This window comes from Mizuhopecten yessoensis, unplaced genomic scaffold, assembly GCF_002113885.1.
Source record: "Mizuhopecten yessoensis strain PY_sf001 unplaced genomic scaffold, ASM211388v2 scaffold2613, whole genome shotgun sequence".
Classification (NCBI taxonomy): Eukaryota; Metazoa; Mollusca; class Bivalvia; order Pectinida; family Pectinidae; genus Mizuhopecten; species Mizuhopecten yessoensis.
In genome coordinates, this window is record NW_018404633.1 from 29108 (window position 1) to 47622 (window position 18515).

The 18515-nt window shown below is 37.9% G+C and overlaps 1 protein-coding gene across 2 annotated transcripts in view; it reads left to right on the forward strand.

The window, feature by feature from the left end:
• Nucleotides 1–18515, forward strand: part of LOC110446183 (carboxy-terminal domain RNA polymerase II polypeptide A small phosphatase 1-like) — a 37416-nt gene that overhangs the window by 15711 nt on the left and 3190 nt on the right. Inside the window, exons 1-7 of one of the 2 annotated variants that reach the window (XM_021491204.1) lie at nt 452–554; nt 8560–8714; nt 10206–10310; nt 11662–11718; nt 13305–13397; nt 14022–14120; nt 16994–17080. In XM_021491204.1, coding sequence (XP_021346879.1) covers nt 467–554; nt 8560–8714; nt 10206–10310; nt 11662–11718; nt 13305–13397; nt 14022–14120; nt 16994–17080 — 684 coding nt within the window. In that variant the 5' untranslated portion in view covers nt 452–466. Of the gene's footprint in view, nt 1–451; nt 555–8559; nt 8715–10205; nt 10311–11661; nt 11719–13304; nt 13398–14021; nt 14121–16993; nt 17081–18515 lie in introns of those variants that run through there. The other variant, XM_021491205.1, reaches the window with a different exon arrangement.

The window sequence follows — 18515 nt, forward strand, 5'->3', positions numbered from 1 at the left end:
TTGAGAAATAATGTGGATTGAGGCATGTGTCAATGGCACTGTGCATGCCAACAGGATCAGCTTGGTGTGTCAGTGTTGTGTGGCGCTGATCAGAGGCAGGCTCCACAGTCCTGTGTTGAGATATTACATCTGTTCATGCTGGGGATCTTTGAGGCAATATCGGAGCTCCATGATAAATGTTTAAATATGACTAGATGAACTAGACATAAGGCTTTGTCTGTTTGGGTGTCTGTTGGTCTGTTTCACGTGACAAGCACTAGAATCCTTACTGAAATAATGGATTTTGATAACATTTTAAATCTGTGTTACTTCTTTAGTGCAAGCTAAACAGAACAGATATTTATTTGCTATGTAAGGAAATTTGTGGCCAGTGTTGGAAACTTGGGAAGGCCTGTTTGGGGACAATGTTTGGTTATATTATCCTGCACAGTGAGCTACTGTTACACCAGTGTTGTGTGTGACTGTCATGGAAGACTTAGGCTGTTGCTGTGGTATTGTACGCGAGGTGGAGGAACTGGTCAAGTGGATCTGCAGCCCTATTCAACAGCATAATGGTATATTTCTGAAATGATCCCATTATTAAATGGTTACATGAAGATCTGGTTTATTGTCACATATGGAATACTGCTATTTATACTTGGCGAAATTTCAGGGATGAATGAGTTAAAAAATGGAAATAAGATATGTCTTCAGAACCCAGTGATATTTTAAGTATACAACTCGGTGATCAGTCAAACTCAAAGCCTTGCTGTTTTGAATTGATGCTCAACATCATTCAGCTACGTCCCTACTATCAAATGCAAATGTGACATATTTTTGTCAAAAATAACAAAGATATATGATCAAATTATAGATTTGACAGATTTGTTATAAAACTTGGACTCTATATATAAGGAAGGTGTCAGTATATATACGTAGTCAACGTGTCATGTTTAATTTTAACTCCAACATTTAAATAACAGAATTTTCTTGTCTTTAAACAACCACCTGTCTTTTTTATGTCATATTCCACCGGGGAACATGGTTATACTGGGTTTCAGTTCACATTGTAGGACACATTTTGACAATTTTTGCTTTTCTAGGGGGGCTTGCCAGTGCAAAATAGCACACTCCTCATCTACTTCCCTCGACCAGTTTAAATTTCCAAGATTTTATTTATTGGACAAATAATCTCTGAGGCACATCATGATCAATATAAATATAAGTCTTTCATTCTGACATATGCATATATGGCTGCTAAAAAGAAGGTTATATTACTTAAAACTAGCTTTTCGTGTCTGGAAATGATTAATCAAATGTCAGTTTTATAATTTTTTAGACAAAGTCTCAAGTGACCTTATTGCGATCGCCTTTTGTCCGTCGTCGTCCGTCGTGCGTCCGTAAACAATTTACATTTTCGACTTTTTCTCCAAAACCCCTGAACCAATTTCAATGAAATTTTGCAGAAACCTTCCATGGACAAAGGTCAACAAAAATGGTTGCCGGTTTGGTCACCGCCCCCAGGGGCCTGAGGGGCGGGGCCAAAATGGGTCAAATTGACTAAAATTTCAAAAATCTTCTTCTCAAGACCCAGATATGGTATAATAAAACACTCTTCATAGATGAAAGGGTCTTAAGGTGCTCTACCAAAATTGTGAATTTCTTGACCCTGGGGTCTCACGTGTACCCCTGGGGAGGAGGTAAACTTAACTATAGTTTATATAGGGAAATCACATTTTGGACCAACATTTGTTTAATTTTCATTGGAAGTAATTCAATTTGGGTTAGCATTATCAGTATTGGATAGCAGTTTGATGGTATGTACATACCAGCCCTGAATGACCCCCCGGGCTGATGGGTGGGGCCAAAAAGGGTTGAATTGACCGGAATTTCAAAAATCTTCCTCTCAAGACCCAGATATGGTAGAATCAAAAACTCTTCATAGATGAAAGGGTCTTAAGGTGCTCTACCAAAATTGTGAATTTCTTGACCCTGGGGTCTCACGTGTACCCCTGGGGAGGAGGTAAACTTAACTATAGTTTATATAGGGAAATCACATTTTGGACCAACATTTGTTTAATTTTCATTGGAAGTAATTCAATTTGGGTTAGCATTATCAGTATTGGATAGCAGTTTGATGGTATGCACATCAATGCACATCTGCCCTGCAGGTAGGGCGTAAGAATTGTACCTGCTGCCCCCAATTGCATGATCGTAAGAGGCGACTAAATTTGGGACCTTATCTCTTCTCTCCTTTCTAAATAACTTTCTTTTTCCTAATGTCTCCCTTGACAATGCCTCACTTTTGGCCATTTGTTGAGCGTTCGCCCCTGTGAGGAAGGCTTTGGGTTCTGTCCCCTGGCCGAGACATACCAAAGTCTTTAAAAATGGTAGTTTCTACTCCTGCTTAACGCTCAGCAAATTAGGAGTGGGACGACTGGTTCGCCCGTTGTCAGTATAATGTGACCGGGTGGGGCGTCCTGCTGGGTGTCTTCGGCAGTATGTTTCAGTGAGGTAGCACTATAAAGTCGGCATCAGTTCCGCGCTATTACAAGAAGACAAACACGAACATATCGCAGCCTCCCAAAATACACACACATACACTACACGCATGCATCTTGCACACAGGGGAGGCCGTCCTTAAATGACCTTAGCTGTTAATAGGACGTTAAACAAAATCAAACAAACAAACAAACAAACAAAGGTATGCACATACCAGCCCTGAATGACCCCCCGGGGCTGATGGGTGGGGGCAAAAAGGGTTGAATTGACTGAAATTTCAAAAATCTTCTCCTCAAGACCCAGATATGGTAGAATAAAACACTCTTCATAGATGGAAGGGTCTTAGGGTTTATGACCTTGGGGTCTCACATTTAGCCCCTGGGGAAGGAGAAGGGGGGGGGGGGGGCAAAATTTATTATGGTTTATAATGGCAAATGATACTTTGAATATTACATATTTATAACTTGATTGGAATTATAAATCTGTATGCTAGATATTGAATAAGGTGGTTTTTATTGTTTTTTGTTACTGAATAATATTTCTGTTCGTGTTAAAAACAAAATCAACTCACTGTATAAATATATCAGGTGACCGTTAAGGTCCATGGGCCTCTTGTTGAATATTATATGAAAAAACAAACAAATAAATCAAAATGGTTTATTCAGTTGCCTTACAGAACATGGTGGACTGGACCTATTTTGATTTCAGTTATCACACCATTGGCCTGACGTGATTTACATACATGTACCAATGTGAATATCACAAGTTATAAAACAGCAAACAAACATGTACACAGCATCTGACGTGATTTACATACATGTACCAATGTGAATATCACAAGTTATGAAACAGCAAACAAACATGTGCATCAGCATCTGACGTGATTTACATCTGAAGATCATGTGAAGTTATCAAGAGGTGAAAACTAAAAATAAATCACTGTGTTTACAGACCCAGAGTTTCAATACATAGCGGCTATCATTGTACAGGTATACTGTGAAATCACTGTGGTAACAGACCCAGAAATTCATTACGTAGCGGCTATCATTGTACAGGTATACTGTGAAATCACTGTGTTAACAGACCCAGACATTCATTACGTAGCAGCTATCATTGTACAGGTATACTGTGAAATCACTGTGTTAACAGACCCAGACATTCATTACGTAGCAGCTATCATTGTACAGGTATACTGTGAAATCACTGTGTTAACAGACCCAGACATTCATTACGTAGCAGCTATCATTGTACAGGTATACTGTGAAATCACTGTGTTAACAGACCCAGACATTCATTACGTAGCAGCTATCATTGTACAGGTATACTGTGAAATCACTGTGTTAACAGACCCAGACATTCATTACGTAGCAGCTATCATTGTACAGGTATACTGTGAAATCACTGTGTTAACAGACCCAGACATTCATTACGTAGCAGCTATCATTGTACAGGTATACTGTGAAATCACTGTGTTAACAGACCCAGACATTCATTACGTAGCAGCTATCATTGTACAGGTATACTGTGAAATCACTGTGTTAACAGACCCAGACATTCATTACGTAGCAGCTATCATTGTACAGGTATACTGTGAAATCACTGTGTTAACAGACCCAGACATTCATTACGTAGCAGCTATCATTGTACAGGTATACTGTGAAATCACTGTGTTAACAGACCCAGACATTCATTACGTAGCAGCTATCATTGTACAGGTATACTGTGAAATCACTGTGTTAACAGACCCAGACATTCATTACGTAGCAGCTATCATTGTACAGGTATACTGTGAAATCACTGTGTTAACAGACCCAGACATTCATTACGTAGCAGCTATCATTGTACAGGTATACTGTGAAATCACTGTGTTAACAGACCCAGACATTCATTACGTAGCAGCTATCATTGTACAGGTATACTGTGAAATCACTGTGTTAACAGACCCAGACATTCATTACGTAGCAGCTATCATTGTACAGGTATACTGTGAAATCACTGTGTTAACAGACCCAGACATTCATTACGTAGCAGCTATCATTGTACAGGTATACTGTGAAATCACTGTGTTAACAGACCCAGACATTCATTACGTAGCAGCTATCATTGTACAGGTATACTGTGAAATCACTGTGTTAACAGACCCAGACATTCATTACGTAGCAGCTATCATTGTACAGGTATACTGTGAAATCACTGTGTTAACAGACCCAGACATTCATTACGTAGCAGCTATCATTGTACAGGTATACTGTGAAATCACTGTGTTAACAGACCCAGACATTCATTACGTAGCAGCTATCATTGTACAGGTATACTGTGAAATCACTGTGTTAACAGACCCAGACATTCATTACGTAGCAGCTATCATTGTACAGGTATACTGTGAAATCACTGTGTTAACAGACCCAGACATTCATTACGTAGCAGCTATCATTGTACAGGTATACTGTGAAATCACTGTGTTAACAGACCCAGACATTCATTACGTAGCAGCTATCATTGTACAGGTATACTGTGAAATCACTGTGTTAACAGACCCAGACATTCATTACGTAGCAGCTATCATTGTACAGGTATACTGTGAAATCACTGTGTTAACAGACCCAGACATTCATTACGTAGCAGCTATCATTGTACAGGTATACTGTGAAATCACTGTGTTAACAGACCCAGACATTCATTACGTAGCAGCTATCATTGTACAGGTATACTGTGAAATCACTGTGTTAACAGACCCAGACATTCATTACGTAGCAGCTATCATTGTACAGGTATACTGTGAAATCACTGTGTTAACAGACCCAGACATTCATTACGTAGCAGCTATCATTGTACAGGTATACTGTGAAATCACTGTGTTAACAGACCCAGACATTCATTACGTAGCAGCTATCATTGTACAGGTATACTGTGAAATCACTGTGTTAACAGACCCAGACATTCATTACGTAGCAGCTATCATTGTACAGGTATACTGTGAAATCACTGTGTTAACAGACCCAGACATTCATTACGTAGCAGCTATCATTGTACAGGTATACTGTGAAATCACTGTGTTAACAGACCCAGACATTCATTACGTAGCAGCTATCATTGTACAGGTATACTGTGAAATCACTGTGTTAACAGACCCAGACATTCATTACGTAGCAGCTATCATTGTACAGGTATACTGTGAAATCACTGTGTTAACAGACCCAGACATTCATTACGTAGCAGCTATCATTGTACAGGTATACTGTGAAATCACTGTGTTAACAGACCCAGACATTCATTACGTAGCAGCTATCATTGTACAGGTATACTGTGAAATCACTGTGTTAACAGACCCAGACATTCATTACGTAGCAGCTATCATTGTACAGGTATACTGTGAAATCACTGTGTTAACAGACCCAGACATTCATTACGTAGCAGCTATCATTGTACAGGTATACTGTGAAATCACTGTGTTAACAGACCCAGACATTCATTTCGTAGCGGCTATCATTGTACAGGTATACTGTGAAATCACTATGTTAACAGACCCAGACATTCATTACGTAGCAGCTATCATTGTACAGGTGAAGCAAAGTGGGTCCGAATTTAAAAAGGAGTCAACTGACTTAAGGTCAAGGTCACATGGTCAAGGTCAAATATTGTCTCTTTTTACTGATGAACATTTTTTTATGACATTATGAAGCAAAATTGGTCCGAATTTAAAAAGGAGTCAACTGACTAAAGGTCAAGGTCACATGGTCAAGGTCAATTATTGAATTATTGTATCTTTTTACTGATGAACATTTTTTATGTTATTATGTAGCAAACTTGTTCAGAACTTAACACAGAGTCAACTGACCTTAGGTCCAAGTTAGGGGGTCCAAAGGGTCAAGGTCAAGTTTTGTATTTTTCACTGATGAACATTTTGTTATGATATTATGAAGCAAAGTTGGTCGAAATTAAAGAGTTAGTCAACTGACCAAAGATCAGGGTCACTGGGTTAATGGTCAAGGTCATTTGGGTCCAAAGGTCAAAGAAAAAGTAGATCTCTGACTTTGACCCTGGCTCTTGATGGAGGAGGTATATAAGGTAGTGCTGGGAATCGGTCAAATATTCAAGGTCGATAATCGGAACTCCATAATCGATCGATAATCAATTATTGGTTTAAATGACCTACTCTTGTAACATAAGAGGCCGGCCAATTTATTATCTGATGTAATTGTGCCGACTGATTTGAAAATACTCGTTTCCGAAATCTAAGCGGAAGGAAGGGTTCAATTATATCTCTGTTTTGATTCGAAACTTGATGACAACTAGGTGTACTCACAGTTCAAGTATTAATTACCCCCATTTGAATGCTCCAATCACTATGACATAGCATATTAATAATAATTTATCACGAAAAACACTCTGCTAGCTTCATTTTACTAGCTTTCAAATATGGCGGTTTCGGTTGATACAAAATGCGGATGTATGTATTCAACGAAACGAATACAAGTGACGCAACGAAAAGCAATTCCGCTTTTTTACCATAAACAATTCCGTTTTTATATTAACCACCAAATTTATAATGTCGATGCAGATGTTGTGTCTGCTTCAAGTTAGAAAAGGTTTACAATACAATTGAACATAATCGATCTTTCATCAGCAAATTCGATTATTGGATCGGACCCTTTTCAAATGAGTATTACACCGGTTTTCACATTTCTGTTAGCCCAGCAAATATGGAGGTGGAAGGAAACAAGACTCACATCTTAGTACATGTAAAATGTATAATTTGCTTCCTTGCGATTCTTTTTAAAGTCCAAATGTCAAACGTTAAGCTAGACAGACTTAATGCAGCTATATGGGCAGATTGCTTCTTGATGATTATGGGGGATGCCACAAGACGGGGCCCTTACTGACCTGTCAGTGTTCTAGTTACTACAGCCTACCAACCTCAAACTAAGTTACCTGTCAGTGTTCTAGTTAGTGTAACGACAAAGATTTCCATATACATATAGTAATAGTGACCTTGACCTTGGCTTTCACACACAAACGTGCTAGCATTATAGATTATCACACAGTATTTTGATCAGGATTTGTCATGAAAACAATTTTCTCATCGTGAGAATGTGGATACAATTGAGAGGCCACCACATACACAAACCCTGAAAATACTGTGTGATAAACTGTTTATCATCTATATGCTTCTACATTATACATTTCTCCATTTAAAAAAGTCAACTAAACACCATGTTTTCCAAATGACTTCTAAGCTCAATGGTCAATGATCGCAAATCCTTGGTCTGTAACAAACGTAAACAGATAGAAGATTTGGGCAGAGGAATACAATGAACAATAAAACTACATGTAGACAAAAAAATTATTTAATAATCATATCGTCATTGGCTTTTTCTTATGCACATTTACGCTTTTAGTTGTGTTTTTATTCTCACAATATTTTTTCGTAACTTGATATTGATTTGTTTATGACAGACTACTTTCTTATGCGGATCACTTTCGTGTGGATATCACTTCCTGTTTAGGACGACATCACCTGGCACGAGTAGATGTTCTTTTTTGATAAAATACGTTCCCTTATACCAGGAAATGGGAAACTCTGTTCTCAAGTCGTTCTCAACATCTTATTGAGTATTCTCATACTGACAACCCATGATAATGAATTTATCATGCTACCGGTAGGTGGTATAAAGTAGTATATAGATGATAAACCTCACTATTGTATATAAAATTCACTCAAATTAAATCCCTTCAGAAATAAATGGCATTGCCATAATGATGACAAAATGTTTCACTGTTACAAGTGCTATATCCCATCCACAACCTTATCACAAGGGCATAGTAAGCAGTGTAACAAGGAAAAAATAAAATGTCCAAACTAAACCTAACACTGAGCAGGTTTGGCTGTGTGACTAAGCAACACTCCAACTGCAGTCTGACCAGCTGTTAAAGGTGTCGCACTGAAAAGTTCACCCTACATATTTATGCACAAAACATTACAACCCAGTTTCTTGTCTGCGATTTCTTTTGTGTAATTATATACAGTGTAATACTTTTGTGTAATTATATACAGTGTAATACTTTTTGTTGTTCCAGGCACGCCGGCGAACAATGCCAATAATAATGCCATGAAGAAGCCGAGAAACCGAGGAATATTCAGTTCCTTTTTCTGCTGTTTTGGTACAACCAACAACAACAATCCTCCGTCTAATTGTCAGGTGCCTGTGGTGGAGGAGAATGGCAACCCACGGGTAAGTAAATACTAACTACCAACGTAGGTAAGTCTGCTATATAAAAGGCATGTGTGGAAGAATATCATCAAATCATACACTGCAATGATGTTTTGTTGATCCATTACTATTTACATGATGCAGGGTGTAGTGTTCACTGGTCAGTGTGTAGTGTACACTGGTCAGTATGTAGTGTACACTGGTCAGTGTACATGTGTAGTGTATACTGGTCAGTATGTAGTGTATACGGGTCAGTGTGTAGTGTACACTGGTCAGTGTGTAGTGTACACTGGTCAGTATATGTAGTGTACACTGGTCAGTGTGTAGTGTACACTGGTCAGTATATGTAGTGTACACTGGTCAATGTGCAGTGTACACTGGTCAGTATATGTAGTGTATACTGGTCAGTATATGTAGTGTACACTGGTCAGTGTGTAGTGTACACTGGTCAGTAAATGTAATGTACACTGGTCAGTGTGTAGTGTACACTTGTCAGTATGTAGTGTATACTGGTCAGTGTGTAGTGTATACTGGTCAGTATATGTAGTGTACACTGGTCAGTGTGTAGTGTACACTGGTCAGTGTGTAGTGTACACTGGTCAGTGTGTAGTGTACACTGGTCAGTGTGTAGTGTACACTGGTCAGTGTGTAGTGTACACTGGTCAGTGTGTAGTGTACACTGGTCAGTGTGTAGTGTACACTGGTCAGTGTGTAGTGTACACTGGTCAGTGTGTAGTGTACACTGGTCAGTGTGTAGTGTACACTGGTCAGTGTGTAGTGTATACTGGTCAGTATATGTAGTGTATACTGGTCAGTATATGTAGTGTACACTGGTCAGTGTGTAGTGTACACTTGTCAGTGTGTAGTGTATACTGGTCAGTGTGTAGTGTACACTGGTCAGTATGTAGTGTATACTGGTCAGTATATGTAATGTACACTGGTCAGTGTGTAGTGTACATTGGTCAGTATATGTAGTGTACACTGGTCAGTGTGTAGTGTACACTTGTCAGTGTGTAGTGTACACTGGTCAGTGTGTAGTGTACACTGGTCAGTGTGTAGTGTATACTGGTCAGTATATGTAGTGTACACTGGTCAGTGTGTAGTGTACACTGGTCAGTATATGAAGTGTATACTGGTCAGTGTGTAGTGTACACTGGTCAGTATGTACTGTACACTGGTCAGTGTGTAGTGTACACTGGACAGTGTGCTGTGTATACTGGTCAGTATGTAGTGTACACTGGTCAGTGTGTAGTGTACACTGGTCAGTGTGAGTGAATGTACTTTCTCCATATGTACCGACACCTTTCTCTCGAAGTGACATATATATATAATATATTTATTATCATTGTATTGGATAACTACCTATTCAGTATCAACTCTCATCAAATAATGAAAGAAGATGTGCACGCACCTCTCACATGATCCCTAATGTACCGTCAGCAGTGAAACAGAATTATAATCAAATTTCAGCTTACAGGTGAGTGTCATTTAATTTCTGAATTATTTTTACAGGCACCACCAGAAAAGTACCTGCTATCACAGGTGCGGCACCAGGACATGAACAGGAAATGTGTTGTCATAGACCTGGACGAGACTCTAGTCCACAGCTCATTTAAGGTCAGTACAGTCATTAGAGACTCTAGTCCACAGCTCATTTAAGGTCAGTACAGTCATTAGCGACTCTAGTCCACAGCTCATTTAAGGTCAGGACAGCCATTAGAGACTCTAGTCCACAGCTCATTTAAGGTCAGTACAGTCATTAGCGACTCTAGTCCACAGCTCGTTTAAGGTCAGGACAGCCATTAGAGACTCTAGTCCACAGCTCATTTATGGTCAGTACAGTCATTAGAGACTCTAGTCCACAGCTCATTTAAGGTCAGTACAGGCATTAGAGGCAAACAATGACATGTGCCAATCTTCAGGTCATCACAACACAAGTCAATGACCTAATACTTTTGGTAATACATGGACATAATGCTTAGGTAAAGAACCTGTAGTGTCCAGTAAGTGGTGAGGACTATTTACTGGCATCCTGTAGGTATTCAGGAGGATACCTAGTGGTATGTATTATCCATCTCATTGTAAAGCAAATAAACCAATGAGAGAAGTAGTGGGGCCGGAGTCCTGGTTTCTGTATATTGATACTTGTGCTGAATGGTTTTGGGTTGCTAGGCAGGTGGTCGTCGGAGCACAGCTACTACATGGTGATGGTGGAGGAACAATGAAAGTCATGTGACTTGAAACAATACACAATATCTATGAAGTTATTATCAGTTACAAGGAAGTAGATTTTGAGCAACGACAATATTTTGATTGGTGCATAATTGAAATATATAAAGTGTAAGATTAGAATAATATGAGTGAATATATATGACAGTCTCAAAGTAAACAAATATACTAAGTATATAATAGGGGACGTTTCAGCAAATAAACAACAATAAAAGTAACGTTAAAGTATCCAAAGTTTTGGAGAAGAAAGATATGTGAATGTTTTGCCAATAAGAGAAGGGTACTAGTAATCCTGAATGGTACGTGAAGCTTAGATGGTGACTGTATGGGTCCTATATATTAGGTAAATAGATCTATGAAAAGTTCAAGAGTAGGAAAAGTATTGAAAGTTCCAAAATGTTCATTTAGGATGAACCACGAAGAAGGGAATGGTCCTTGCATCGGAAAGATCTGTAGGGTATCATGATAATTCAAATGTGGGTTTCAGCTCAAATAGGGCGCCCCTGCAGGGTACATTAAGTGTGTTGTTCCCTGTTCTGATGTGTATAGTTGACATGATCCGCAGGGCCAAGTAAGCTTATGCTATATGGGTCCCGTTGTCTTTAGTTAACTTAAACTTTAGAATGATGTCTGAAGGGATTTGGACTAAATCTGTCACAGAGATTTTCTGAGGCATGGGAGTATTGTTTCATTCTAGGTAAATTATAATTTTAAATAATGTGTACCTGTTTTGTTTCAGCCAATTAATAATGCTGACTTCATCGTTCCGGTGGAGATAGAGGGAACAGTACACCAAGTAAGTGTGAAGAACAGCTGTCATACATTTCTAAAGGTCAAAGGTCACATCACTACACAGAAGTATTGATCTAAGATAGCTATAGGATCAGGATTGTAACCTAAAACACTACACAGTAGTATTGATATAAGATAGCTATAGGATCAGGATTGTTACCTAAAACACTACACAGTAGTATTGGTCTAAGATAGCTATAGGATCAGGATCGTAACCTAAAACACTACACAGTAGTATGGATCTAAGATAGCTATAGGATCAGGATTGCAACCTAAAACACTACACAGTAGTATGGATCTAAGATAGCTATAGGATCAGGGTTGTAACCTAAAACACTACACAGTAGTATGGATCTAATATAGCTATAGGATCAGGATTGTAACCGAAAACACTACACAGTAGTATTGGTCTAAGGTAGCTATAGGATCAGGATTGTAACCGAAAACACTACACAGTAGTATTGGTCTAAGGTAGCTATAGGATCAGGATTGTAACCGAAAACACTACACAGGAGTATTGATCTAAGATAGCTATAGGTTCAGGATTGTAACCTAAAACACTACGCAGTAGTATTGATCTAAGATAGCTATGGGATCAGGATTGTAACTAAAACACTACACAGTAGTATTGATCTAAGAGAGCTATAGGATCAGGATTGTAACCTCAAACACTACACAGTAGTATTGATCTTAGATAGCTATAGGATCAGGATTGTAACCGAAAACACTACACAGTAGTATTGATCTAGGATAGCTATAGGATCAGGATTGTAAACTAAAACACTACACAGTAGTATTGATCTTAGATAGCTATAGGATCAGGATTGTACCCTAAAACACTACACAGTAGTATTGACCTAAGATAGCTATAGGATCAGGATTGCAACCTAAAACACTACACAGTAGTATGGATCTAATATAGCTATAGGATCAGGATTGTAACCGAAAACACTACACAGGAGTATTGATCTAAGATAGCTATAGGACCAGGATTGTAACCTAAAACACTACATAGTAGTATTGATCTAAGATAGCTATGGGATCAGGATTGTAACCTAAAACACTGCACAGTAGTATTGATCTAAGATAGCTCTAGGATCAGGATTGTAACCTAAAACGCTACACAGTAGTATTGGTCTAAGATAGCTATAGGATCAGGATCGTAACCTAAAACACTACACAGTAGTATCGATCTAAGATAGCTATAGGATCAGGCTTGTAACCTAAAACACTACACAGAAGTATTGATCTAAGATAGCTATAGGATCATGATTGTAACCTAAAACACTACACAGTAGTAATGATCTAAGATAGCTATAGGATCAGGCTTGTAACCTAAAACACTACACAGTAGTATGGATCTAAGATAGCTATAGGATCAGGCTTGTAACCTAAAACACTACACAGAAGTATTGATCTAAGATAGCTATAGGTTCAGGATTGTAACCTAAAACACTACGCAGTAGTATTGATCTAAGATAGCTATAGGATCAGGATTGTAACCTATCTTCACACAGGACTGTTGAATTATGCACACACACAATTGTGATCTTACAAAATATAATATAATTATATCTTTGTCTATTTCAGGTGTATGTACTAAAGAGGCCTTATGTTGATGAATTCCTGAAAAAAATGGGTGAAATGTTTGAATGTGTGCTGTTTACAGCCAGTCTGGCCAAGGTAAGTTAGCGTGCTTTCTGATCACAGACTGACTACCAAAGGTCAGCTTTGAAATCCATTGTTTACGTGCACTCTTATGTACATCTTCTCTGCATCCTTGGATTTTTAAACAAAGTCTCTTTTGACCTATTGAGATTATCTTTTGTCCTGTTTCGTGCATCTTGCCTTTTTTTTTTACTTCTCCAAAACCAATGCACGAATTTTGATAACATTTTGCACGAAGGTTCTATGGTCGAAGGCAAACCAAAATTGTGAATTATATTGATTAAACACCTTTGGGACAGGTCCAAAAGGGGTCAAATATGCAAAAATTACAACAATCGTTTTCTTCAGACCAAGATATGCTGGATTCAAATACTCTTCATGGATAAAAGTGTCTATGGTGCTTTATCAAAATTGTTTAATGCAAACAAAAATAAAATTTATGTGATACAGAATTTTGATTTGTACTACAAAAGAATATGCCTCAGAAGTTCATATTACTTAATGTATTCATAACAAGGTTACAAACATATCTTTGAGTAAAAGCAAAAAAAGCAATGACAGAAAAACCACGTAGGAAGTATCCTTTCTAATAGGATATACTATATAAAGATAATGTAATGCGTCTGTGTTGTATTTCAGTATGCCGACCCAGTGGCAGACCTCCTTGATAAATGGGGTGTGTTTCGGGCTCGCCTTTTCAGGGAATCCTGTGTCTTTCATCGGGGCAACTATGTCAAGGTAGATATCGTGTGTAGCATACAGTTAGAACAGGATAACTTCACATAGGTTATTCCTGTCTTGCACTTTTCCATAAGTTTAGAATATTAAAATGATTAAGAATGTGTTGATTAAATATCAGTGCCAGTAATTGAAAAAACATACCTGTATACTAACAGAGTGGTGAGGGGGAAAAGAGAAATGAAATAATTGTGATTTGACATCCAACAGCTTTATTAGTTTTACAAGTAACAGTCATTGTCAGTAAAAAGTATGCCACCTTGAAAACAGCCTTGCCTGTCTGTAGATGCCTTATAGTTTCCAGGCCATAACTTTTGTTCCTTTTCAGGAACATTCTTCAAACCTCAATTGTAAAGCTACCAATTGAGTGAAGAAAAGGCCTATATATTTATGTATAAAGGTCAACAGTGACCTTTGTGGATATAAGACTCTTTCATGCCCAGGGTTGTAGAATAGGGAAATTCTACCCGAGGGGTTTTTCAAATTTGGTTACTGACGAGGCTTTACCGAGTGTTTTGCTGAAATTGAAAATCCAGAAGGTGGAATTTTTCCTATCCTACACCCTTGGGCATGAAACAGTATTTCTCTCTCATTCCAAGATCCAGAATAAGCTCAGCATGAAAATTCTGAAAATATCAATTTTCCCCTTAGATTTTTTGTTGACGAAAACGAATCTGTCATTGAAAATTAGCATACCCCATATTTGTAAACAGAGTTTGGGCAGAAAATTTTAATCTCATCTTCCTAATGTGTATGGTAAATATATCATAAAAGGTTTTAATTTCAGCAATGCTTTTTTCGCATTGCTGCAGCAGAGTTTTCCAAATTTGTGAGGTCATGTCATTGAAGAGCCAATGTAACATCACAGAATTTCTGTCTTACACCTTTCTTACCCGTAACAGCTCTATCTTACACACACCGAAATGAGAGAAAGATTGTTTCCAGACTTAAGTATCTTTCCACCTAAAGATATGAAAACTTGTATAATTATCATACAAAAAGTATTTCTACATCATACTTTCATTGCACACCCATTATTTCTGGGGAACACTAATGATGTATAAGTCAGAAGGTGAAGACCAAAAAGTTATTTATTTTTATGTTACAATAATGATGAATTTTTATCAACTTACATTATTAACTGTTTTTGGTACAGAGGGTAGTGTGAAGGGGTGTTAATGTGTGAAGGGGTGGGGTGTTAATGTGTGAAGGAACGAGAGTATCCAGGGAAGACTCATGTGACCCTCGCATTTCACCTTTGGTTGGGGAATGTAAACCCATGGCAGGCTATCTTAGTGGAAAGCAAGCCTACTATCACTACAGGAATGTGTAACTATCTGCTAATGTACAGCCCTTTACTATTCCCACTATGTTAAAGTATAAAACTCCTGATCAGGACTGTGTAACTATCTGCTAATGTACAGCCCTTTACTATTCCTCTATGTTAAAGAATAAAACTCCTGATCAGGAATGTGTAACTATCTGCTAATGTATAGCCCTTTACCATTCCCACTATGTTAAAGTATAACACTCCTGATCAGGAATGTGTAATTATCTGCTAATGTACAGCCCTTTACTATTCCTCTGCGTTAAAGTATAAAACTCCTGATCAGGAATGTGTAACTATCTGCTAATGTACAGTCCTTTACTATTCCTCCGCGTTAAAGTATAACACTCCTGATCGGGAATGTGTAATTATCTGCTAATGTACAGCCCTTTACTATTCCTCTGCGTTAAAGTATAAAACTCCTGATCAGGAATGTGTAACTATCTGCTAATGTACAGTCCTTTACTATTCCTCCGCGTTAAAGTATAACACTCCTGATCAGGAATGTGTAATTATCTGCTAATGTACAGTCCTTTACTATTCCTCTAGGTTAAAGTATAAAACTCCTGATCAGGAATGTGTAATTATCTGCTAATGTACAGTCCTTTACTATTCCTCTAGGTTAAAGTATAACACTCCTGATCAGGAATGTGTAATTATCTGCTAATGTACAGTCCTTTACTATTCCTCTAGGTTAAAGTATAAAACTCCTGATCAGGAATGTGTAATTATCTGCTAATGTACAGTCCTTTACTATTCCTCTAGGTTAAAGTATAACACTCCTGATCAGGAATGTGTAATTATCTGCTAATGTACAGTCCTTTACTATTCCTCTAGGTTAAAGTATAAAACTCCTGATCAGGAATGTGTAATTATCTGCTAATGTACAGTCCTTTACTATTCCTCTAGGTTAAAGTATAACACTCCTGATCAGGAATGTGTAATTATCTGCTAATGTACAGTCCTTTACTATTCCTCTAGGTTAAAGTATAAAACTCCTGATCAGGAATGTGTAATTATCTGCTAATGTACAGCCCTTTACTATTCCTCTATGTTAAAGTATAAAACTCCTGATCAGGAATGTGTAATTATCTGCTAATGTACAGCCCTTTACTATTCCCACTATGTTAAAGTATAACACTCCTGATCAGGAATGTGTAATTATCTGCTAATGTACAGCCCTTTACTATTCCCACTATGTTAAAGTATAAAAACTCCTGACCAGGAATGGATATTTGGACCCATTAGGGCTTTACTAAAATATCAAGGGGTAACTTAAGGATAATTCAGATTGATGCCTTGCCAACGACTGAAAATGTTTACATAGACGTATAACTTGACACTATATAAGGGGTTGAGGTTTACACTTGTCTACTTTACATTGTAGTGTAGCTGCAGGTTGACAGTTTGATCTACAGATTGTAATTGGTAAAACTCTGTTACTGTTGTTGATGTACTGAATATCAAGCAGAAAGCAGGGTGAGATGTCACCAACTTCTTGTTTTACTTCATGAACAATGTGTGTATATACTGTTGTCCTTTGCAGGACTTAAGCCGATTGGGGAGAGATTTGGACCAGGTGGTAATCATCGACAACTCCCCAGCTTCTTACATCTTCCATCCAGACAACGCTGTAAGTCATCTAAGTCTGTCACAGTGTTATAAATATAGCAAGGATAGTTCTGTATTAACAAATGGACTTCACTGTTATTCAGTTTTTAGCTCACCTGGCCCGAAGGGCCAAGTGAGCTTAAGGCATGGTGCGGCGTCCGTCCATCGTCAACTTTTTACTTTAAACAACTTCTTCTCAGTAACCAAAAGGCCTAGGGTGATGATATTTTGCCAGAAGCATGCTTGGATGAAGGGCTACCAATTTTGTTCAAATAAATGACCTTCATCAATATTCAAGGTCACAGGGGTCAAATATGTTAAAATCTTTAAACAACTTCTTCTGAAAAACCAAGAGGCCTAGGGTGTTAAATATTTGGCCAGTGACATGCTGGGATGAAGGGCTGCCAGAATTTTTCAAATAAATGACCTTGACTTATATTCAAGGTCACAGGGGTCAAATATGTTTAAAACATTTAAATAACTTTTTTCTGAATAACCGAGAGGCCTACGGTGATGATATTTGGGCATTAATATGCTGAAATGAAGGGCTACCAAGTTTGTACAAATAAATGACCTTGACCCACTTTCAAGGTCACAGAGGGCAAATATGTTTTAAACATTTAAACAACTTCTTCTGAATAACCAATAGGCCTAGTGTGATGATATTTGGCTAGTAGCATGCTGAGATGAAGGGCTATACAGTTTGTTCAAATGAATGACCTTCATCTTTTTTCAATGTCACAGTGTCAAATATGTTCTAAACCTTTAAACAACTTCTTCTGAATAACCAAGAGACCTAGGATAATGCCAGTAACATGCTGGGATGAAGGACTACCAAGTTCAAATGAATGACCTGGACATATATATTTTAAGGTCACCGGGGTCAAATATGTTTAAAACCATTGAATGACTTCTTAATAAGCAAAAGGCCAAGGGTGATGATATTTGGCCATTAACATGCTGGGATGAAGGACTACCAAGTGAATGACCTTCGCCCATATTCAAAGTCACAGTGGTCAATATATGTTTAAATCTTTAAATGATTTGTTCTGTATAACCAAAAGGTCCAGGGTAATGATTTTTTCCAGAAGCATGATGGGTTGGAAGACTATAAACTCTGTTCAACCTAATATTATAATGTCCTTATTCGACATTCAAGGTCACAGGTGTCACATGTTTAAATCTTTTAATAGGTTCTTATGAATGAAACACTGATATTTTGCCTGTAGCTGTATTTTAGTCCACTTTTAAGATTACAAGTGTAGGTATGACTGATACAGAACCAGTGTTAACCTGTCTCTGTGTTTCGTTGTAGTTACCAGTACAGTGATGGTTTGATTATATGACTGATACAGAACCAGTGTTAACCTGTCTCTGTGTTTCGTTGTAGGTACCAGTACAGTGATGGTTTGATGATATGACTGATACAGAACCAGTGTTAACCTGTCTCTGTGTTT